The 24587-nt window shown below is 50.9% G+C and overlaps 1 protein-coding gene across 2 annotated transcripts in view; it reads left to right on the forward strand.

Moving 5' to 3' along the window:
• The window catches only part of SIPA1L3 (signal induced proliferation associated 1 like 3), a 105917-nt gene that overhangs the window by 33050 nt on the left and 48280 nt on the right, over nucleotides 1-24587 (forward strand). For both annotated transcript variants that reach the window (XM_081868643.1, XM_081868642.1), the window contains exons 2-3: nucleotides 18108-19814; nucleotides 21728-21858. In XM_081868643.1, the coding sequence (XP_081724769.1) occupies nucleotides 18413-19814; nucleotides 21728-21858 (1533 nt within the window). In that variant the 5' untranslated portion in view covers nucleotides 18108-18412. The remainder of the gene's footprint in view (nucleotides 1-18107; nucleotides 19815-21727; nucleotides 21859-24587) is intronic.

A 24587-nucleotide genomic window follows, 5' to 3' on the forward strand; every position in this document is an offset into this window, starting at 1 on the left:
GCATCCTGAGGTAAACCTAAGATGCGCATGCGTAAGCGGCGAAACCCGGATGGAACGTGCTCCGTTACTTCTGGGTCGCCGTGGAGCGCAACCCGAAAATATTCATCCCAAAGCTACTTCAACCTGAGGTATGACTGTAATAATAATAATATTAATAATACTACAAATAATATCCAAAATATGGAAGTGAGAGCTGGACCACCAAGAAGGCTGATCACCGAAGAATTGATGCTTTTGAATTCTGGTGCTGGAGGAGACTCTTGAGAGTCCCATGGACTGCAAGAAGATCAAACCTCTCCATTCTGAAGGAAATCAGCCCTGAGCGCTCACTGGAAGGACAGATCCTGAAGCTGAGGCTCCAAGACTTTGGCCACCTCATGAGAAGAGAAGACTCCCTGGAAAAGACCCTGATGTTGGGAAAGATGGAGGGCACAAGGAGAAGGGGATGACAGAGGACAAGATGGTGGGACAGTGTTCTCGAAGTGACCAACATGAGTCTGACCAAACTGCAGGAGGCAGTGGAAGACAGGAGTGCCTGGCGTGCTCTGGTCCAGGGGGCACGAAGAGTTGGACACGACTAAACAACAACAACACAAATAATATCAAGGTCCTCCTTTACTGGGCCACCTCCACTGTGAGAGCATGGATGGGCCAGGGCAGATGTTCCTGGGCATGAGAATGACGCCCACACCGCCGGCAGTCGGGAGAGCCTGTTCAGCTTGTGTGCTTTGCAAAAAATGGCTATTTTTTTTCCCAAGGGTTGGGGGGCTTCTGCTTAAGGAGTCTGGCTTGGGGATTGACTTGGAGGAAGAGGGGATTTGGGCTGTCGGCAGACGGGTTTCTCTGTCTGCTCTCCCCTAAGCTGCTGCTGCCGCTGCCGCAGGGGATGTGTCCTGCAAGGGAGGTTGGCTTGGCTGAGGGAGCTCAGCCGGGGCTCAGCTGCTGCTGCAAGGGGTGAATCCCACTGCTCTTCCTGGCCTGCAAGGCTCTTGACCCCCTCCCTCTGCCCCTCTGCAAGCACGGAGCAGCACCTGTGGGTGCTGTGCGCCTCCCTCTGGTCCATGGGTAGGCAAACTAAGGCCCGGGGGCCGGATCCGGCCCAATCGCCTTCTAAATCCAGCCTGCGGACAGCCTGGGACCCAGTGTGTTCTTACATGAGTAGAATATGTCTTTTTTAATTATTATTAAAGATTTTCTTGATTTACAGAAGTATGTGTAATGTCTCTCGTATTTTTTCCACATAACTTTTTTACAAATCAGTTTCCTTTGTTGAGACATTCGGAAGAAAAGGAGGAGAGGGGGGGAAGATGAGTGGGGTGGGGTTGGGCGCCGATGTTTCTATTTTGCTTAACGTATGTAGGGTTTGGTGTCAGCGTTGCTTGGGCAGGTTCTCTGCTGTTCGCTTGTGTTCCTTTGGTGGTGAGAGAGGTTGGGGTTGGCCATGGCTGTGGTTGTTCATTTGTGGTTGGCTGTGGTGGTCCTTGTTTTCACGTGTGAGTGGGGTGGGTGGGTGTTTTGGATCAGGTTAGCCATATTGATTTGTATGCCGTTGGTGGATTTTTGTCATTGTCTTGTTGGGCTGTGTATGTGATAAAGGGGAGCCATACCGGGGTGAAGGGGTCTTCTTCTATTTGTCCCCGTGCCAGTTTCAGTTTATTGGTTAATTTTTCTAGCAGGGCTGTTTCCCATACTATTTGGTACCATTGGTCCATGCTTACTGCTGACAGGTCTCTCTAGTGTCTGGTTATGGTGTTTCTGGCTGTTGAAAGTAGGTGGGTTATGAGTTATTTGTGGTGTAAGTGGGCATTGTTGTCTTGGAAGATGTTTCGTTGGGCCAATTCTGGGGTGATTTCTGGGGTGCATGCTCTAGTTATCTCCCACTTGGACTACTGCAATGCGCTCTACGTGGGGCTACCTTTGAAGGTGACCTGGAAACTGCAACTAATCCAGAATGCGGCAGATAGACTGGTGACTGGGAGCGGCCGCCGAGACCACATAACATCAGTCTTGAAAGAGCTACATTGACTCCCAGTACGTTTCCGAGCACAATTCAAGTATTGGTGCTGACTTTGAAAGCCCTAAACGGCCTCAGCCCTGGATACCTGAAGGAGCGTCTCCACCCCCATCACTCTGCCCGGACCCTGAGGTCCAGCTCCGAGGGCCTTTTGGCTGTTCCCTCCCTTCGAGAAGCCAAGCTACAGGGAACCAGGCAGAGGGCCTTCTCGGTAGTGGCACCCGCCCTGTGGAACGCCCTCCCACCAGATGTCAAAGAAATAAACAACTGTAGTCATACCTCTTGTTACGTTTGCTTCATGATACATTTTTTCAGGTTGCATCCTGTGGCGACCCAAAAGTACTTCCGGGTTTTGCCACTCGCATGTGCAGATGCGCAAAATGTCGTCATGTGCATGCACAGAAGCAGCAAACCGCGGCACTCACAGACACAGGTTGTGTTCCTTTCAGGTTGTGAATGGGGCTCCGGAACGGATCCTGTTCACAACCAGAGGTACCACTGTATCTGACTTTTAGAAGACATCTGAAGGCAGCCCTGGCCAGGGAAGTTTTTAATGTGTGGCATTTTAATGTATTTTTAATCTTTGTTGGAAGCCGCCCAGAGTGGGTGGGGTACTAATAATAATAATAATAATAATAATAATAATAATAAATAATAATAATAAATTCCAACTAAGCCCAAGGAAGTACTTCCTTGCGGCAAGAGCTGTTTGAGAGTGGGACAGACTCCCTCGGAAGGTGGTGGTCTACCTTCATTGGAGGTTTTCCAAGCAGAGGTTGGCTGGCCATCCGTCAGGGATGCTTTCGCTGAGATTCTTGCATTGCAGGGGGTTGGTCTAGATGGCCCCTGGGTGCCCCTTCCAGCCCTACAATTCTGTGCTCCACCAACTGAGCAATTGGTTGCTTTTTGCCTGGAGTTACCAGGCTGTGTCATTTATAAAGCTGACGGTGGGAGCATAGCTGTCAACCTTTCCCTCTTTTTAAGGGAAATTCCCTTATTCCAAATAGGATTCCTTGCAAGAAAAGGGAAAAGTTGACAGCTATGGGTGGGAGTTAAGCGACCTCGAAGGCAGGTGGGAAAGAAGAATCAAGGTGTTTGGCCGCCGCAGGGGCGGCGTTCTCATGGCACGAACCACGGCTGAGCTCTGGCCTGCACAGCCCTCCAGAGCCCGGCCATAAATCACCGCTCAGTTGCAGGCAGGTTGCAAGAGGAATTGATCGGATCAGAGCCTCGGAGGCCGGGACTTTGAACCGTCTGGCTGGGCCGCTCCAGGTTTCTATGGTAACAGAGGACTTCCGTGGTTGCAGGGCAGCAGAGGTACGTTAGTGGTTTGGCCTTTCCCTTTTCCATGGCTGAGGTCAGGACTGGCCCTGGCTTGCAAACCCTGGGTCTTGAGTCCTTTCTTTTTTCCTTTTAAAAATATTTTATTAAAGTTTTCTTGGTTTACAAAGGTATGCGCAATGTCTCTTTTTCCCCGGTTACGTTTTCCATAGGTCAGTTTCATGTGTTGAGACGTTAGGCCAAGTAGCGGTTCTCAACCTGTGGGTCCCCCAATGTTGTTGGACTACAACTCCCATCATCCCTGAGCTCTGGCCTTGCTAGCTAGGGGTGATGGGAGTTGTAGTTCAACAACATCTGGGGACCCACAGGTTGAGAAAGGCTGCTTAGGGTTACATTATACCTGAAGGAGCGTCTCCACCCCCATCGTTCTGCCCAGACGCTGAGGTCCAGCTCCGAGGGCCTTCTGGCGGTTCCCTCACTGCGAGAAGCCAAGTTACAGGGAACCAGGCAGAGGGTCTTCTTGGTAGTGGTGCCCGCCCTGTGGAACGCCCTCCCACCAGATGTCAAAGAGATAAACAACTACCTGACATTCAGAAGACATCTGAAGGCAGCCCTGTTCAGGGTAGTTTCTAATGTGTTACATTTTAGTGTATTTTTTTGTCTTTGTTGGAAGCCACTCAGAGTGGCTGGGGAAACCCAGCCAGCCAGATGGGCGATGTACAAATAATAAATTATTATTATTATTATGAAAAAAGGGGGGAAGAGGTGGAGGAGGCCATGGTGGGTGGGGGTGGGGTCAGGAAGGCGATATTTCTACTTTGCTTAATGTATGTGTGGGTTTTTGTGTCAGCGTCGTTTGTGCAGGTTCTTTTTGCTGTTCAGTTGTGTTCCTTTGGCGGTGGTTCTGAAGCCCCGTTAGGGTTGAAGCAGGACTGAGGATCACCTGGCTGTGCTCAGGTGTGGCCACAGCTGCCCCCACCTGGACCAGAGAGGCAGCAGCTGTTGCAGGTGCCTGGATTTCTGTCCTGGGTGCGAAGCTCCTTCCCTTTCCAGCTGGGCTGGGAATGCTAGTTCGGCGCCTTACGAGTGCCAGGAGTAGGGCAGCGTGTTCTGACAAGTGAAGGGACTCCCTCAGATATTGGTGGGTTCTTCCCCCTCGGAGGATTTTAAACTGCGGTGGCGGCATCACTCAGTTGGTTAGAGCGTGGTGCTGAGAATGCCAAGGTTGCGAGTTTGATCCCCATCTAGGGCAGCTGCGTTGTCCTGCATTTCAGCACGTTGGACTAGATGATCCTTGGGGTCCCCTCTAACTCTATACGATTCTGTGATTTAAAGGAGCATGCTGTTGAGCTGCTGAATTTGAGGGTGGGAGCTGTGTGTGTGTTGGGGGTTTGGAGCCGGAAATCCAAACCGTAATTTCCTTTGCAGCGTTTTTTAAAGCCACAGCCAAAGAGGGACTGCATCTGTCATTGTGAGTAGCAGATGAACTCCGGGAAATGGAAGTCTCCCCTGTGGGCAAGAAAGCAGATGGGGGACAGTTTGGGTCTTAAGTGGCTGGCAATTAAACAGTTAATTACTCATCCCCCCCCCAACCCTTGGGAAGGAGCAATTAACCATATTCCTGCAGGCTGCTTGAGATCAGAATTGTCCCCATCTGCTTTCTTGCCCACAGGAAAGATTCCCTTGAGTGAGGAAGCAGAGGGTGTGCCTGGCAGGAAAGGGTTAAGCATGCTCTCCCAAATGCTGCCCCTCTGAGAAACTTCGCACACCCACCCTTGCAACTAGTGTGCGCTTGTGTGCAGACAAATGATGCCAGGCTACACTGGAGGGTTGTATTCTGTGCTCCCTCTCTCTGCCACTGCCTTCTTCCAGCCTGTAACATGGAATATATTTTCATTTCCAATGTCAGGTCACTCTTAAAAAAAACAACAGCTTTATTTTAAAAAAATTAAATAGCCCACTGAATGTAAAATGACCCAAAGCATGAACCATGAATCATAGATCCAGTTACAGATAGGTAGCCGTGTTGGTCTGCCATGGTCAAAACAAAATAAAAAAATTCCTTCCAGTAGCACCTTAAAGACCAACTGAGTTAGTTCTAGGTATGAGCTTTCGTGTGCATGCACACGAAAGCTCATACCTAGAACTAACTCAGTTGGTCTTTAAGGTGCTACTGGAAGGAATTTTTTTATTTTGTTTTGACCATGAATCATAGAGTTGGAAGGGACCATGACCGCCATCCAGTCGAACCTCATGCCATACAGGAATACGTGTTGGCCAAGGCAACATGGCCAAGACACTGAGATCCAGCGCTGAGGGCCAAAGTGGTGCGCACTCTGGTTATCTCTCGCTTGGACTACTGCAATGCGCTCTGTGTGGGGCTGCCTTTGAAGGTGACCTGGAAACTACAACTTATCCAGAATTTGGCAGCAAGACTGGTGACTGGGAGCGGCCGCTGAGACCATATAACACCGTCTTGAAAGACCTACACTGGCTCCCAGTACATTTCCAAGTAAAATTCAAAGTGTTGGTGCTGACCTTTAAAGCCCTAAACGGCCTCGGTCCAGTATACTTGAAGGAGCGTCTCCACCCCCATAGTTCTGTCCGGACGCTGAGGTCCAGCGCCGAGGGCCCTCTGGCAGTTCCCTCATTGCGAGAAGCGAAGTTACAGGGAACCAGGCAGAGGGCCTTCTCGGTGGTGGCGCCCGCCCTGTGGAACGCCCTCCCACCAGATGTCAAAGAGAAAAATAACTACCAGACTTTTAGAAGACATCTGAAGGCAGCCCTGTTCAGGGAAGTTTTTAATATTTAATGCTGTATCGTTTTTAACACTTGATTGGAAGCCGCCCAGGGTCCCAATGGTGGGCAGAGCATGGGCAGGCAAAGAAACTGCTTTGAGAGGCATTTCTGCCAAGGAACATGGTGGCCAGAGCAGGTTTGCTGTGGTCCTGCACCCCTTGGAGGGAGGAGAATTTATTTTCATTTTATTTTTCGTACCTGTTTTTATTGATACTTGCCCAAGGATATGCAAAAGTCCACACCCAATGCAAAGTTTATTTTTTATAATGCACCAGAATAATAATAATAAAAATGTTCTTAAAATCTCATCTGAAAAGGAACAGAAGGGAAAGGGAGGGGGGAAAGGGAAAAGAGAGAGGATGAAAAGAAAACGGGGGGGGGGGGTAAGAAGACTTCTGGTTCTCTGTTAGCTAAATATAGTATTCACTCATTAACACCCAGCTATTCTATAAGCCCAGTAGTGATGTATGGAAGTGAGAGCTGGACCATAAAGAAGGCTGATCGCCGCAGAATTGATGCTTTTGAGTTATGGTGCTGGAGGAGACTCTTGAGAGTCCCAATGGACTGCAAGAAGATCAAACCTCTCCATTCTGAAGGAAATCAGCCCTGAGTGCTCACTGGGAGGACAGATCCTGAAGCTGGGGCTCCAATACTTTGGCCACCTCATGAGAAGAGAAGACTCCCTGGAAAAGACCCTGATGTTGGGAAAGATGGAGGGCACAAGGAGAAGGGGACAACAGAGGACGAGATGGTGGGACAGTGTTCTCGAAGCTACCAGCATGAGTTTGACCAAACTGCGGGAGGCAGTGGAGGACAGAAGTGCCTGGCGTGCTTTGGTCCAGGGGGTCACGAAGAGGCGGACACGACTAAACGACTAAACAACAACATTCTATAAGCTAATTACCCCCCCCCCCAAAAAAATCAAATCCAGATTAACCAAGTTCCTTTCCCCTTTCGTGAAAAAGGTCCATAAGAGGGCAGGAGGATTTATTAAGAGCAAAAGAAGAGCCCGCTTGGTCCATCCAGGGCCCCATCGAGTCCAGCATCCTGTTCTCACAGTGGCAGACCAGATGCCCATTATGGGAAATCTGCAAACGGGGTCTGAGTGCGAGAACAACGCTCTCCCTTCCTCTGGATTCCCACAACTGGGATTCAACTGGGAGGCTGTGGCTCAGCCTTCCTAGCTAGTAGACATTGACAGCTGTCTTCTCATCTTCTTTTATAGCCAGCCAGGTCGGTGGCCATCGCTGCTTTATTCGTTGCTTCTTACCTAGAAGGTAGAATCACAAGTCGGAAGGGACCCCAGGGGCCATCTAGCCTGACCCCCTGCAATGAGGAGTAAAATGCAGGTCTGCAAGCAAGTGTGTGGGTGGCGGGGGAAAGTAATCTCCTTTGAGAAAACAAACTCGAAGGCTTCTAACACAGAAAGATTGGAAATCTAAATCTAAGATAAGCAATGGTATGAGCTCTTGTCGCTTCTTATTAGGTGTTTGGTTTTTTTTGCAATTGCAAAGTTGTTGTTGTTGTTTTTTTAAAGCAATTAATGTTTTGTTTTAAATCTTTACGACCCCGTCTGGGGACCCTTGGGTGAAGGGCGAGTAATAAATCATCTTCATCTCAATATAGTGAGGTGCGAGGAAACTGCACTAGCTGTGGAATCGGGCTGTTGTTGTTGTTTTGCAATCCGTTCCAGCAAGCCAGGAGACCTGCCATTTCGCTGATTTCTTTAAGAAATACGGGGAACTCTCCTTGCTGCAGGGGAAGCCTTTGAAAGCCCTCGTCTCATGGTGCTTGTCAAAAAACAGCACGTCCAACATATTGCAATGCATGCCTGTACAGTCATACCTGGGGGTTACAGACGCTTCAGGGTATGTGTTCGGATTGCGCACCACGCCGAACCTGGAAGTACCGGAACGGGTTACTTCCGGGTTTTGGGGCTCGCACATGCGCAGAAACGCTAAATCACGCTTTGCACATGCGCAGAAGTGCCAAATCGCAACCCGCGCGTGCGCAGACGTGGCGCTGCGGGTTGCAAACGTGCCTCCTGCACAGATCACGAGCGTCCACTATATTTTAGAAAATTCCAGATACAGTGGTACCTCGGGTTAAGAACTTAATTTGTTCCGGAGGTCCGTTCTTAACCTGAGATTGTTCTTAACTTGAAGCACCACTTTAGCTAATGGGGCCTCCCGCTGCTGCTGCACGATTTCTGTTCTCATCCTGGGGCAAAGTTCTTAACCCGAGGTACTATTTCTGGGTTAGCGGAGTCTATAACCTAAAGCATCTATAACCCGAGGTACCACTGTATACCTTCACGTCCCCAGGTTGTTCTACTCTGCCTGAGGGTGTCTGCGGCTGCTTGCAAGGGGGCAGCCACTGGCTTTGGGCTAATGAAGCCAAAATGCTCACCCAGCCCTTAGTTCAGGGCCTTTGGCTTCTGGGCTGTGAACTTTTGACTTGGAGAGGCCATTGTATATTTGTCCATTCCTTGAGTCCCACCCCCTTCCCCTCTGAGGCCTGGCCTGCCTGTGAGTCCCTCTCTGAAAGACAGGGCCATTTCCTACACTTTCCTGATTAATTCAGCCTGTTTTAATTGCCTGTGGAGAAAGCTTGCATATTTCCGTGTTCTTGTTCCAGGCATAGCGGCTGCTGCTTGGCCATCTGACTCCATGGCTGGGGAGGGAGGGGGGCACCTGTTCTCTGCCTTCCCCTGCAAGGGTCATTGTTTGAAGAATTGCTTAAATGGATGCTCCCTCCCTCCTTTCGTTCTGCCAGAAAAATCGACCCTGGCGAGCATTTTCAATAGGCGATCCATCCTTGCCCGAGTCCTCCATGGGCAGATTTGCATTGTGTATTTGTATTTTTGCATTGTATATTGTATTTTTAATATTTAGTTGGAAGCCACCCAGAGCGGCTGGGGAAACCCAGCCAGATGGGCAGGGTATAAATAATAAATTATTATTATTATTTGTTACTGTCATTTCCTCCTGAGGTGTGCTTCAAATGGACCTTGTTGTGTGTGTTCTCCCAACCATGCCAAAAGAGAAAGGTGATCCCAAGAGCCCCATTTTTCTTGCGGCTTGCCTTTAATCTGAGGAGGGCAACTAGCACAGGTGGCTTGGCTAGCAAAGGGTGCCTTTGCTGAGGGTTTTTAAGCAGAGTTCGGGCAGTTCTATGAGTCAGCCCTAAGCTACGTGGTGGTTGCCAGCTTTTGAATTGCTGCTGCCACCTTGTTGGTGTGCTGACACGCGCTCTTGCGCTCCTTAACGCATGTCAGAGACCAGAAGCGACTGTGATTGAATTTTCCCAAAGCTGGCTGAGCTCCCAGCGACTGGCCGGCCAAAGGAGTTAGGCCTGGGCCCGTGAAGCAGGTGCCTTTTTGAGATCATCAAACCGTCTTGTTGTGGCACCTTGAGAAGACTGGCAGATTTGCCGTGGGGGCACAACACTTTGTCATCTCATGTCTCTTCTCCCCACCTCCCCCCCCCCATTGCACATATGGGTGCACATAACTGTAGGGGGAAATGCAAGCCCTGGCCCCAAATCTGGAATGTGAGGGGAGTGGCCTGTGGCGTTGCTATGCAAAGCTAAGAACGTCTCCACAACAACCATTTCGTCCCGGCATGACTCTTGCTGAATGGTTTATTACCCGCCCTTCTCTGGAAGGTCCCAGCGCGGGTGACGGCATTGTGGCCGTGCAATTATAAGCAAATTAAAGAAGCAGAACCGTTTGCATGCAACTGTAAAAGCAGGTAAAGTGCTTCTGGGCAGACAGAAGCAGCACGTAATCAACTAACCCCCCAAAAGGAAAAGCCTTCGCTGTCCGTGGTCAGAGGGGTCTGGAGGCATGTCTTCAGCATGCTGCAGAAGCTGTCTAAGGCAGATGGATTTCAGGGATGGGGGGAAAGCAGTGCTAGAAGCTTGGATGTACGACACCAAATGGTTACTGTCCACCAAACTGGGGTTGTTGTCGTTTAGTCGTGTCCGTCTTCCACTGCCTCCCGCAGTTTGGTCAAACTCATGTTTGTATCTTCGAGAACACTGTCCCACCATCTCGTCCTCCGTCATCCCCTTCTCCTTGTGGCCTCCATCTTTCCCAACACCATGGTCTTTTCCAGGGAGTCTTCTCTTCTCCTGAGGTCGCCAAAGTCTTGGAGCCTCAGCTTCAGGATCTGTCCTTCCAGTGAGCACTCAGGGCTGATTTCCTTCAGAATGGAGAGGTTTGATCTTCTTGCAGTCCATGGGACTCTCAAGAGTCTCCTCCAGCACCAGAATTCAAAAGCATCCATTCTTTGGCAATCAGCCTTTTCTATGGTTCAGCTCTCACTTCCGTACATCACTACTGGGAAAACCATAGCTTTAACTATATAGGCCTTTGTTGGCAAGGTGATGTCTCTGCTTTTTAAGATGCTGTCTAGGTTTGTCATTGCTTTTCTCCCAAGAAGCAGGCGTGTTTTAATTTTGTGACTGCTGTCACCATCTGCAGTGATCATGGAGCCCCAGAAAGTAAAATCTCTCACTGCCTCCATTTCTTCCCCTTCTATTTGGTGGTGGGACCAGTGGCCATGATCTTCGTTTTTTTGATGTTGAGCTTCAGACCATATTTTGCGCTCTCCTCTTTCACCCTCATTAAAAGGTTCTTTAATTCCTCCTAACTTTCTGCCATCATTGTTGTGTCATCTGCATATCTGAGGTTGTTGATAATTCTTCCGACAATCTTAATTCTGGCTAGGGATTCATCCAGCCCAGCCTTTCGCATGATGAATTCTGCATATAAGTTAAATAAGCAGGGAGACCATATACAGCCTTGTCGTACCAGGGTTACCTTCGCCAAAATGGAGCACCTAGTTGCCATTTTGGGGACAGACAGCTTGAAAGTTGTATTTTTCAATACGACTTTTGGTCCCTGAAATTCAGATAAAATCCAACAGATAGAATTCCACAGGATGTGGTCTGAGTGTGAGAAAACAGTCCAGGTCCAAGGATTCCCAGGATGCACCTCCAGATGGTGGAGACGTCAGGCGACAACCTGGGAGCTGAGCATCTTCACCTGGTCGCAGGTGGCAGATGGCCAGGTGCAAAATGAGGCATGCAGGCCACAGAGTGAGGCCTGGAGCTGGGCTGCTTGCTCCCTCCCGGCAGAGGCAGGCTGAGGAATCCTCCCGTTGCTATATTTTTTGGGGGGGGGTGGGGAGAGAGAGCAAATGTGCTTTCCTGCCGAGTCCTGCCATGCCTGAGGAGGCTTTGGGGTTGACAACTCCCGCGATTCCCCCAAATGAAATCAGACACTGCAATTTTCTTTGTGGGGCGGCCGCAAACGGATCAGCAGCCAGGGATGATTCTGCATGAAGGTTGTCGTCTTGAATTATCTCGGCTGCCCGCCTCCCTCTCTCCCTCCCGCCAGGGTTGCTTCAGTTAAAGTTGTTTCCCGGGATTCTGCTGGCCTCCTAGCAAGCCGTTTCCCTTCTGCCCAGAAGAGGGTCCTGTGAAGGCTTTGTAGGGTGAGCCCCGGCGTGGGTGTCTTGAGTGGCTGCTTGCACCGGAGGTTCCCCTGATGGGCATCTGTGGCACAACATACAATCTTAAAATCGTTGGGAGGGACCCTAAGGGTCATCTAGTCCAACCCCCTGCAATGCAGGAATATGGGATTGAACCTGCAACCTTGGTGTCATTAGCACTACCCTCTAACTATGATGGATTGAGTTTCCTTAGATACTGCTTTTCCACCATGAACTGCACCCAAAGTGTTGCGTGGGTGCTCGGGACTCAACAGCCGACAGACTCGACAGAACATGTTTTTAGTGCTTCTGCGCATGCACAACTGCTGAAACCCGGAAGTAAACCGTTTCGGTACTTCCAGGTTTCGGTGGTCTGCAACCCAAAAAAACGCAGCCTGAAGCGTCTGTGAACCCGAGGTATGACTGTAGTCAAAATGAACATTCTACCAAAAATGATTTTCCTGTTCCAAACCATTCCAATATTGGGAGGAATGAAATGCTTTAAAAGCTGGAGGAAAGACATCGCTAGATTTATTTGGAATGGAAGGAAACCAAGAATCAAACATCAAATAATTATAGAGCCGGGGGGGGGGGGGGGCTTTACCCTAACAGAATTAGAACTTTATCATGAAGGCATTGATTGCCCTGCAGATGTCACTGTGCTTCAGCTTCCATCATCCCCGAGCATCTTGTCCTGCGGGCAGGGGCTGATGGGACTTGTTGCCCGAGCACATCTGCAGCGCACCATGCTGGGAACCCCTAGCCTATAGGCTCCTGCTGTGTGTCTCAAGCAGGGAGCCTCTCCTTTGAACGGAGCTCCAAGACCTCGTGGCTCCCAGCTTTGTGCAGAGCGTTCGCACGCAGCTTGTGTTGGCCCCTGCAACACAGTCCCGCACGCAGGCAGGCTTTTGAGTTTGTGGTCAGCCTCAGGTGGAAGGCACCTCTTGCCATCTGTTCACCTGCCCCTTGTATGGAGACCCAAGAGATCGCTTTCGGGAACCTTTGCTCGCAAAGGAAAGCAGGTTTATTCTGCTGAAACAGTTCACTTCCTTCTGAGGGATGATAATAGCTTTGTGGTGCATACATTGACCGCAAGAAAAAGCCCAGGAAAAATGAGTTAGATAAAATCTCTGTAAGCTGTTTTTTGGTGATCTGGAGGTCTAATTTGTAATTTAAACTCGCTGCTGCTTCTGGTATCTTCTTTCTCTCTTGCCCGGATGTTGGTTTGTCTCGTGGATGTCTGTTCTGCATTATTTCATCAATACTATTGCTACGAAGTTGTCATGGCCTTGGGCTAGAACAATAAAGCTATTGAGTTGGACTGAAGTGGCTTGTGGGACCTGAACTTCCGGCAGCCTAGGGTTGTTCGCTCAGAGCACTGCGCCCTTGACAAATATGCAGCTTGGAAGCTGGTCAGGTTTTCTCCAAAGAGGCAGGCGGGGCCGTTGTGGAGTAGAGGCAGCCTCTCCAGCACTGCAAGTGCGCTTCCTGCTTAGGCAGTGAACTTCCCCTTCCTTGTGGATATTTGACCCTCCCTGGCCTTCGGAAAAGAGGCGAGGAAGAGGTGACATTATAAAACGGTGCAGAGAGGGGAAAGGCGTTTTCCATCTCTCATAACCCATGGGCATCCCACAAAGCTGAATGTTGGGAGAGTCAGGACGGATTAAATAAAGTGTATGTGTATGCAGTGCAGACTCTAGAACTCCCTGCCACAGGAGGCAGCAATGGCCACTAACTTGGATAACTTGAAAAGAAGATCAGACAAGTTCACGGAGGAAAGGGCTGCTGATGGCTGCCAGCCATGATAAGGCCACCAACATAAAAGGTAAAGGGACCCCTGACCATTAGGTCCAGTCGTGGCCGACTCTGGGGTTGCAGCGCTCATCTCGCATTATTGGCTGAGGGAGCTGGCGTACAGCTTCTGGGTCATGTGGCCAGCAGGACTAAGCCGCTTCTGGTGAACCAGAGTAGCGCACGGAAACACCGTTTACCTTCCTGCCAGAGTGGTACCTATTTATCTACTTGCACTTTGACGTGCTTTCAAACTGCTAGGTGGGCAGGAGCAGGGACCGAGCAACAGGAGCTCACCCTGTCGTGGGGATTCGAACCGCTGACCTTCCGATTGGCAAGTCCTAGGCGCTGTGGTTTAACCCACAGCGCCACCCGCATCCCGCCACCAGCATAGGTTGCTATAAAATAGGACTAGACAAATTTATGGAAGACAAGACTATCAATGTCTGCTATCCATGGTAATAACTCTGCTGCCTACAGCTGCAAAGGCAGAATAATGTTTCTGATCACAGGCAACTGTTTGGCCTCTGAGAGAGCCGCTGGATTAGATGTGGCCTCATCCTGCAGGCTCTGCTTATGATGCTACTTGCCTGGGCCAACGTGGCAGAAGAGCTTCCTCTGCCCTCGTTGAACCTAGCAAGCCCCAGCAGGCCGAGAGGGAAGCTGGTTGAAGGCCGCCTCTACATGGCCTCGGGGCATCCCTATGCCACGGAAGGAAACTCCCCACCTGCGAGGGTGACATCACCCAAGCTGCCTCCGCTTCGCAGGGCGCTGGGCACCCGAGCCAAGGGAGACACGGTGAGGCTGCGAAGGAGGGTAGCGGTGGCCGTGCCAAGGTGTCCTGTTCCCAGAGCCAGACAAAGGGCTTTTTATGGGGAGGAGGGAGCCCTGCCCTCTAAGAGGAGGCTGCTGCCATCAGCGGAGACACCACCTGGGTGGGGGGCATTTGAGGGGGGGGGGCTGGGGGAATAGAATTAAGAGGAGCACACACACCTCCCCAGCAGGTTGGTGGCAGGCTGTGAAAGTACAGATCTGTGCCTCCCGGGTGAGAAAACGCTGCCATCCTCTGGGTAGGAGCCTCTTTCACCAGCTGCTGGGGTGAGGAACGTGGGCCGCACACCCCCAGCCTGACATTTCTAAAGAGCAACTTGTCTCTGTATGGGAAAGGGAGGCAGGGGTGCAGAAGGGGCGCAGTTGAGGCTTGGCTTTGTGGGAAAGATGGCCCAGAGGGTTGCAGGCAGGACATGGGCAAAGGATGTAGTTCCACACACCCCTTAAAGATCCTAAGAAGATCCTGCTGCATCAGCCCAGTGGTCCATCTAGCACAGGCTCCTGTTCTCACAGGGGCTGTGGGGAAACATGCAAGGAGGATCCGACTGCGAAAGCTCTTTCCCCTCCTGCGGTTTCCAGCAGCAGCAGGGATTCAGAAGCATGTGAGGCAGAGCCTAGCCCTCGTGGCTAGAATTTACAGGACCGCCTCTCCTGGTCTGACCCGCAGAGGACCTTAAGGTCCATGAATAACCATAGTTTAGAGGTCCAGGGCCCTAAGGAAGTCATATTATCCTCCACCAGGGCCAGGGCCTTCTCAGTGATGGCTCCGACCTGGTGGAATGCTCTGTCCTGTGAGACCAGGGCCCTGCAGGATTTAACCTCCTTCCGCAGGGCCTGTAAGACAGAGCTATTCCGCCTGGCTTTCAGTTTGAACTTAGCCTGATCTTTTATTCCCCTTCCTTCCCTCCCCTTCCCCTTTTTATTACCCGCTCTGGGATCCCACAGCTAATTCTCCCCTGGTCTCCTCGCCGGCCCAAATAGGACTAATTTAGCCAGCTATCCCTGGTGATCATCTAATGTTTATTGGATGGATTTCCCCCCTAAATTGATTTTTGAATTCCGAATTTATTGTTATTCACGTTTTATACTGTACAGTGGTGCCCCGCAAGACGGAAAACCCGCTAGACGAAAGGGTTTTCCGTTTTGGAGGTGCTTCGCAAAACGAATTTCCTATGGGCTTGCTTCGCAAGACGAAAATGTCTTGCGAGTTCCTGCGGGTTTTTTCCCCTCCCCCCCTTTTTCTAAGCCACTTATCTGCTTATCCGCTAAGCCACTAAAAGCCACTAATAGTGCTAATCCGCTAAGCCGTCAATGGGCTTGCTTCTCAAGACGAAAAAACCGCTAGACGAAGAGACTCGCGGAACGGATTCTTTTCGTCTTGCGAGGCACCACTGTATTTTATTCTGTTTTTTGTTGCATCAATTAAGTGTTTTAAATTCGTTGTTAGCCGCCCTGAGCCTGGTTTTCTGAACCGGGAAGGGCGGGGTATAAATAAAAATTTATTAGTAGTAGTAGTAGTAGCAGCCCTCTCCTCCCCCGTGAATTTGCCTAGTCCTTTCTCAAAGCCATCCAGGTTCCTGTGGGAGAGAGTTCCACAGTTTAACTAGGCACTGTGTGAATGTATGCTTTCCTTTATTTTCTTGCTCATGGGGAAGGGGCGATGTTTGGTGACAGCGTCTCTAGGTGGGGGGAATATTCCCTGTGTGAGACCCAGGAGGACTGTTGATGTCAGCCAGTGTAGCCTGCCCTGAGCTTAGAGGACCCAAAGCCTGACTCTGTGTGAAGTGCCAACTTACTTCTTTCCTGTGCAGGCAGGGCTTGTGGTTTCAGTCCAAGGCTTTGCAAAGGGGAATCCAACCCCTGATGCTGCCCGCCCCACAGACTCTCCCAGGCACATTCACAGAGGAGAGGGCTTTTTATGTTGTGAACCGCCCCTAGATCCACGGGGATAGGCCCCACCACACCTACTCACTATGGGCCCTACTAAGGCAAACCGTCTAATCGGTCACCGCCTAAAAGATATCGAGCATCAGAACAACCTGGCCACTATAAGGAAATTCTGCCCTTGGTATGTTCATTTTCCACCTCTCCGTTTTGATTCTCTGGCCCCATATCTGCACAAACTTCTTATCCCAAAATGCAGGCGTGCTTTTACACTTGCAAGACTGGATGTTTTGCCATCTTGCGGTACTCGAAGGTCGATTCCAAAAGATCCTGCCTGAGAAACGTCTTTGCCCCTGTGGAGACGGCAGCACCGAAACAGCGGCACACGTCCTCCTGTCTTGTACTCTCTACAAAGACCTGAGGAACGAGATCCTCACGCCACTCGCACTAACCACCCCAGGGCGCCCAACCACTGCCACAATGTCTTTTCTTCTATCAGATCAAAATGAGCAGATAACAGCCAAGGTTGCTAGGTTCGTAGCAGGGGCAATCAGAATAAGGGCCACTAACTGACGGCTGATTCAGGACTGTAAATTGTGCTCTCATATCAGACTTCCTTTTCTGCGTATACTGTAGTGTTTTACTGTTGCTATGGCCATTGGCTAATGTGAATACAGTGGTACCTCGGGTTAAGTACTTAATTCGTTCCGGAGGTCCGTACTTAACCTGGAACTGTTCTTAACCTGAAGCACCACTTTAGCTCATGGGGCCCCCTGCTGCTGCCATGCCGCTGGAGCCCAATTTCTGTTCTCATCCTGAAGCAAAGTTCTTAACCTGAAGCACTATTTCTGGGTTAACGGAGTCTGTAACCTGAAGCATATGTAACCTGAGGTACCACTGTAAAGTTTTATCTATCTTTCCATGGGGATAGTGGGGCATCTTGTTTGCTGCTATGAGAACAGCGTGCTGGAACTCAATGGGCCCCCTTGGGCCTGATCCAGCAGATCCTTGCCTTACGTTCTTAGGAGAGTGCGTGAAATGGTTGGGACGTATTTCAGGTGCCCCATAGGGTTTCCAAGATGTCGTGATGCTGCTGGACTCATCCGGCATCTGTGGACTACGGCATCTACTGACTCACTGTGAAGAGCAGGAAAGAGCTCAAATGTCCTTTGGAGCCGCCCACACTCTGTCCGGACTTCTCCTGAGTCTGTGTTGCCGGGAACAGCGTAGGGGTGGGGTGGAGTGCGAGTCCCTCGTGGTCGTGGAGTTTGAGCTTGCCAGCGTGTGACTCCAACTAAACATGAGGAGGAACTTTCTGAGGATAGGAGATGTTTGACGGAAGGGCAGACATCCTTGTGTTTCCGAGCACAATTCAAAGTGTTGGTGCTGACCTTTAAAGCCCTGAACGGCCTCGGACCAGTTGACCTGAAGGAGTGTCTCCACCCCCATCATTCAGCCCGGACACTGAGGTCCAGCGCCGAGGGCCTTCTGGCGGTTCTCTCCCTGTGAGAAGCCAAATTACAGGGAACCAGGCAGAGGGCCTTCTCGGTGGTGGCGCCCGCCCTGTGGAACACCCTCCCACTAGATGTCAAAGAGAAGAACAACTACCAGACTTTTAGAAGACATCTGAAGGCAGCCCTGTTTAGGGAAGCTTTTAATGTTTGATGTATTACGGTATTTTAATATTTTGTTGGAAGCCGCCCAGAGTGGCTGGGGAAGCCCAGCCAGATGGGCGGGGTATAAATAAATAAATAAATATTATTATTATTATTATTATTATTATTATTATTATTATTATTATTATTAGAAGGTGGCAGACTCTCCTTCACCAGAGGCTGGATGGCTACCTGTCAGGGATTCTTGACCTGTGTTTCCTGCATTGTAGGGGGCTGGGCTAGATGGCTTTTAGGGCTCCCTTCCAACCCCACAGTTCAATCTTTCTGTGAATCTGAAGCTACCAGTGACATGAGCACTAACATCTCTTTCTTTTCTGCCCTCCTCTCCTGCAGGGATGGCCCAGAGTGAAACGTTCCCACGGTTAACGTCACCGGATTAGCCTGGGATTTTTCAGAAGAAGCTCTGACGGCCCTCCTCCCCAGCTGCCTCCTCCTGCAAATGCCGGGGCGCCTTGAGGATTGCTCGCCAGTGCGATGGCCGCAGGGGCCGGTCCCCCAGCAGGGAGCCCCGAGGGGGGCTCTCGCGGGCTGGCGTCCCATGGCGCCTTGCCCCCCAGTCACGGCTGACGTCTGCGTTCCCCGATGGGGATGAGTGGCCCCTTCGAACAGGGAGTCACAGTCCTCTCTTCCCTTGGACTATGACATCGTACCGGCCTGTTCACGAGAGCGGTGATGTGGGGGGCCCCGGATTGAAAGGCGGCGACTATTACTCCCCGGGGTTCTGGGCCCAGAATGGCTGTGCCGCGCAAGCGGAGGCGCCTGTTTCCTCGCGGCCGGCAACGGCCACCCCAGCCATGCCCAAAATGGGCGTGCGGGCCAGGATCGCCGACTGGCCCCCAAAGAGAGAAGGGCTGAAAGATCCCGCCACTGCCACCAGCAGCACTTCGAGAGACCTGGAGACGCCAACCACGGGCTCCCGCGGCTTCCAGAATGGGGCTGCCTTTGCCGGCACGTCCCGGGGCTTCCAGCGCCTGGCCCGGCGGCGCTCTAAGGACGCGGAGTTCCCTGACGGCTGGCCGCGGTCCCCGGCCCGGGGCTTCCTGCCTCTGCGGAACCGGAGCAGCAGCGAGGTCACACTCAGTGAGTGCGACCCGCAGGAGGCGTTTGAGCCCCGGGGGGCTGGCGCCAAGCTGCCCATTTTTCGGGAGTACGGGAGTACCTCCTCCATCGACGTTCAGGGCGTCTCGGAGCAAAGCTTCTACGAAATGCTGGATGAGTTTCGCAGTGGGAAGGCGCGGCGGAAGGAGCAGGCGGGGTCTTTCCGCGCGGCACGGGGCAGCAGCAAAGCCGAGGCCCGGAGCGAGCAGCAGGGGCTCTCCCTCCTGGGCGCGGACGAGTTCCCCCTGCAGCCCAAGGAGAAGTCCCGCAAGAAGGGACCCCGGGGTGATGCGAGCGGCGGGGACTCCATCTTCCGGAAGCTGCGGAGCGGCCGGGGAGACCCCGAAGGCGGCAAGGGTGGCCCTCCAGACCCCGAGGACGCAGGCGGGCGGCCCTGGCTGTGCCAGAAGAGATTCGCGCACTACGACGTCCAGAGCATGCTCTTTGACCTCAACGAGGTGGTGGCGCGGCGGGCCTACGTGGCGCAAAGGAGGAACACCGCCACGGGGGCCTCGGCCGCTTCAGCAGTCTCCTCCGCCTCGCGGGCCTGCGGCCCCCCAGAGCCTGCGGCGGCCCCCTTCCTCAGCTCCGAGGACCCGAACTTCAAGGAGCACCTGGGGCACGACCCCGGAGACAGCCGCAGCAACGGGCTGCTGCTCAGCTGCCCGCACTTCCGCAACGAGGTGGGCGGGGAGCGCGAGCGCGACGTCAGCTTCTCACGGGCCTCGCCCGCCTCTCTTGGCTCTCCTGGCGGGGAGGCCGTAGGGGCAGGAGGGGGCGGCCTGGCGGAGGCATCCCCCGCCCCGTGCTGCACCAACGCCAGCGTCTCTGTCCTGGAGGTGCCCAAGGAGTTGCAGCGCAACGTAGCGCGACTGAAGCACTACAGCATTGAGCACGTCGACCTGGGCGCCCGCTACTACCAGGAGCACTTCTGCGGCAAAGGTGGGCACCGCTCCGGGGTTGCCCTGGCAGGGTGGGCCAGGAGCAGGAGGGAGGGTCTTTGCTCAGTAGGTGGAGCACAGAATTGTAGGGTTGGAAGGGGCACCCGGGGCCATCTAGACCAACCCCCTGCAATGCAGGAATCTCAGCGAAAGAATCCCTGATGGATGGCCAGCCAACCTCTGCTTGGGAAACCTCCAGTGAAGCTGTCTCCTCCACCTTCCGAGGGAGTCCGTCCCACTCTCAAACAGCTCTTGCCGCAAGGAAGTACTTCCTTGGGCTTAGTTGGAATAATAATAATAATAATAATAATAATAATAATAATAATAATAATTATTTTATTATTTATACCTTGTCCATCCTGCTGGGTTTCCCCAGCCACTCTGGGTGGCTTCCAGCACATTAAAAATTGTAAAACATTAGACATTAAAGATTTCCCTATACAGGGTGGCCATAATAATAATAATAATAATAATAATAATAATAATAAATTTTATTTATACCCTGCCCTCCCCAGTTGAATGGATACAACTTAAAAACAAGATTAAAATACAACATTGAAACATAAAAATTAAAATGCAGCCTCATCACAGGAGGAGAAAGGAAAAAAGAAAAATGTCTTCTAAAAGTGGATTTATGATGTATTTATCTGCAGTGTTGGAAAGGCAGATATAGAAGCCAGGTACAACGGAATGTCTCTTCTCCAAGGGGTTGGACTAGATGACCCTTGGGGTTAATAATAATAATAATAATAATAATAATAATAATAATAATAATAATTGTTTATTGATATGCTGCCCTCCTGGGTGGGTTATCCCAGCCTCTGATCAGCTTCCAACAGGTTAAAAACTATAAGCACAGTCAAACATGGAAAAACCTCCCAACACAAGGCTGCCTTCAGATGTCTTCTAAAAGTCAGATAGTTGTTTCTTTCCTCAACAGCTCTAGAGTTCTGTGACCTTGGAAGGGAGAGGACTCTCCCTTCCTTGGAGGTTTCTAAGCAAAATTTGGATGGCTCTCTTTAAGAATCCCTGACAGCAGTGTTAGAAATTCAGATATATAAGCTAGGTGGCAACCGGCACCTTCAATCTAGATTACAATTTCAACAACGGAATGTCTTTTCGCCAGGGGGTTGGACTAGATGACCCCTGGGGTGCCAGTTCTATGATCTCAACTACATCGCTGGACTGTAGCTTGCTCTCGCAACAATTCACTTGGCCCAGTATGCAAGAAGGAGAAACACACACAGTGAAAATGGAATTAACTTTGGACTATGGCAGACGTTTTTAAACTGTGGTCTGATCTGATATTCTTAGCTAAAAATGAAAAGAACGTTCAGCGAAGAGTATTTGCATGAAAAAATATTGTTAGGCATTCCTACGAAAAGCACAAGGGTGGGGAAAAATTCATAGCGTGAAATCTTTATATATAGCTACTTGCCAAACATAAACAAACCACAGATGTACAATAACTAATTAATAAGTCAATCAACCGCTATTACCAGTGACTGGCTCTCTTGTGAGAACTCGCAAGTGCAAAAGAAATCGGTTTGAAAGCAACGAGAGCAGGAGAACTTCAAATATGAAGCGAGGAAGGTGTTTCGTCCTAGAATTGCAGAGTTGGAGGGGACCCCAGAGGTTTTCTAGTCCAGCCCGCTGCAAGGCAGGAGCAAGTGATCCATGCACATGGAGGGTTCAGCCTCCCGTGCTCGTCCTCGATCACCTCCTTGCCTCTTAGCACCCCAACAGGTAATCCCAAAGCACCCCAGGGGGTGGTACTCCCCAATTTGGGCGCTGTTGGGCTCAGCCAAAGTTGGCCTCCCATGTTTCCAGCATGCTGTGTGTGTGTGTGTGTGTTGAGACAGGGAGCCTCTGCTACTGTTCTGGATGAATACCCCCCTCCCTCTCTTTCTGCAGAGCATGCCAACTACTTTGGGGTGGACGAGAAGCTGGGCCCGGTGGCCGTCAGCATCCGGCGAGAGAAGCTGGAGGACCACCGAGAGCACGGGCCTCAGTACCAGTACAGGATCATCTTCCGAACCAGTGAGGTAGGTTGCTGCTATGGCCGCTGCTTTGTTTGTCTACGGATCGCCTTCCACGTGCGTCTCAACTCAGTTCACAGAAAAGCGGCTTAAAGATAGTTTTGAAAACAAAAACATCTAACGATAAGGGCTTTAAAAAAACCGGCATTGTTATGAAACCTGCGGCCGAGGCCTTTTCACCCAACTGGAAAAGCTTGTCGAGGCAAGTATGCAGTGGTACCTTGGTTTGCATACGTTTTGGATTACAAATACGTGTGTCCCGGTTTGCAACCTTTCTTTGGATTACAACCCATTTTGGGGGGGAATTACGAACAATTATTTTTTTTGAGGCCCCATTGGTGATAGCGCGCCTTGGGTTACAACCTGTTTTGGTTTACAAACGGACCTCTGGATCGTTCTACCCGGACACTTTAGGTACAGCGCCGAGGGCGGGTGCCACTACCAGAAAGGCCCTCTGCCTGGTTCCCTGTAGCTTTGCTTCTCGCAGGGAGGGAACTGCCAGAAGGCCCTCGTAGCTGGACCTCAGTGTCCGGGCAGAATGGAGGGGGGTGGAGAAGCTCCTTGAGGTATACTGGGCCGAGGCCATTTAGGGCTTTAAAGGTCAGCACCAACACTTTGAATTGTGCTCGGAAACATACTGGGAGCCAGTGTAGGTCTTTCAGGACCGGTGTTATATGGTCTTGGCGGCTGCCCCCAGTCACCAGTCTAGCTGCCGCATTCTGGATTAATTACTGTTTCCGTGTCACCTTCAAAGGTAGCCCAACGTAGAGCGCATTGCAGTAGTCCAAGCGGGAGATAACCAGAGCATGCACCACTCTGGCGAGACAGTGCACGGGCAGATAGGGTCTCATCCTGCGTACCAGGTGGAGGTGGTAGACTGCTGCCCTGGATACAGAACTGACCTGCGCCTCCATGGACAGCTGTGAGTCCAGAATGACTCCCAGGCTGCTCTCCTGGTCCTTCAGGGGCACAGTCACCCCATTCAGGACCCGGGAGTCCTCCACACCAGCGTGCCCCCTGTCCCCCAAGAACAGTACTTCTGTCTTGTCAGGATTCAAGCTCAATCCATTAGCCGCCATCCATCCTCCAACCGCCTGGAGGTTTCTAAGCAGAAGTTGGTCTTCTGTCAGAGATTCTTTAGCTGTGACTCCTGCGTTCCAGGGGGTTGGACTGAATGACCTTTGGGCGCCCCTTACACCTCGACAGTTCTGCGGTTCTTGTGTTCCTGCCTGGCATTGACTTCCCCAGAGCTTCTGCTAGAGGGACTGCTGCTGATTCTTGTTGGAGGTGTTGTGTTCTCAGTTTCCCTAGCACCCTCCTCTTGATTTCCTTAATCGTCTTGATTTTCCCTCTGGCTGGCTGCTGTGAGAGGAGGACACTGGGCTTGAGGGCTCTCTGGTCTGATCTATCAACCGGCCTCTTCTTGGGCCCACTTCCTTCCCAGGCTTTTTAGCTGCATTCCCGCTGGCCTTTGTCCTGTCCCACTGAGTTCCCAGGGTTCATGCAGTGCATCCGCTTCCTCCATAAATGTCTGCAGAGCGAGAGTCTAACCTAAGCCCCTTGGAGGCTGACGGGGGGGGGGGAAGGAATGCTGAGCTTTGGGGGGGGGGGTTTGGAAGAAGCCACAGAATCCACCAAGGGAGGGAAACATATGGCTCCCTGTCCCACAGAAGTTGTGTGCCGAAGTGGGTGGGCAGTTTGCCCCTCATTTGCTGGTAACAGACCCCTCACTGCTGGGCCGCAGAGCACCTTGCTGCTTTCTCCCCGCCTCCCAAATCTCTGGCCCCCCAAACATCTCTCTGAGCTGTGTGCCTGGTCCTCGGAAGCCCAAGGCTGGTTTTGCACTTGAGCCCTGCGTGTGTTTGTGTTGCATAACGGCACCTCCTGCTCAAAAGCAGTGCTTTTTTAAAAAAAATGTTTTTATTAAGAATTTAAACAAAACATATTGTCTTAATACATATCATCCTTGATTCCCCCCCCATAAAATAACCCACCCTCCCCTCCCCCCTTGACTTCCCTCAGCTCCAATCTCTGGTTTCTCTAGAGAAGCTGTTCTCTGTATTTTACAAAATTGTATAAATCTGACTGGTTATTGTCAATATTGTTTATTGTTTATTCAAAACCTGCCAAGGAGTCCAGTTCACTTGGTTGTTTCTTTAAGTACTTTGTAAAAGGTTCCCATTCATCTTTGAAGTCACGGTTATCCTTGTCCCGTAGTTTATAAGTCAATTTTGCCAATTCTGCATAGTACATCAGCTTCTCTTGCCATAGTTCTTTAGTCAGGGTTTCCTCATTCTTCCATCCTTGTGCTGTTAAGACTCTCACCGCCGTTGTCGCATACATGGAAGATATTTTTCAGTTTCCTTGGCGGGTCTTTTCCTACAATCCCTAACAAAAATGCTTCAGGTTTCTTAACAAATGCTAAATGGAACATTTTCTTCAATTCATTGTATATCATTTCCCAAAACTTTTTAATTTCATTACAATCCCACCACATATGATAAAATGTTCCCTCCTTCTCCTTACACTTCCAACACATATTTGAACTGGTTTTATACATTTTTCCTAACTGCACTGGAGTCATATACCATCTATACATCATCTTCATATAATTTTCTTTCAACAGAGAACAATCTATAAATTTTAAGCCAATTTTCCAGAACCTTTCCCAATCTTCCAACATAATGTTATGACCTATATCTTGTGCCCATTTAATCATGACTGATTTTACCTCT

Source organism: Podarcis erhardii, assembly GCF_964252035.2.
Source record: "Podarcis erhardii genome assembly, chromosome: 7".
Lineage (NCBI taxonomy): Eukaryota > Metazoa > Chordata > Lepidosauria > Squamata > Lacertidae > Podarcis > Podarcis erhardii.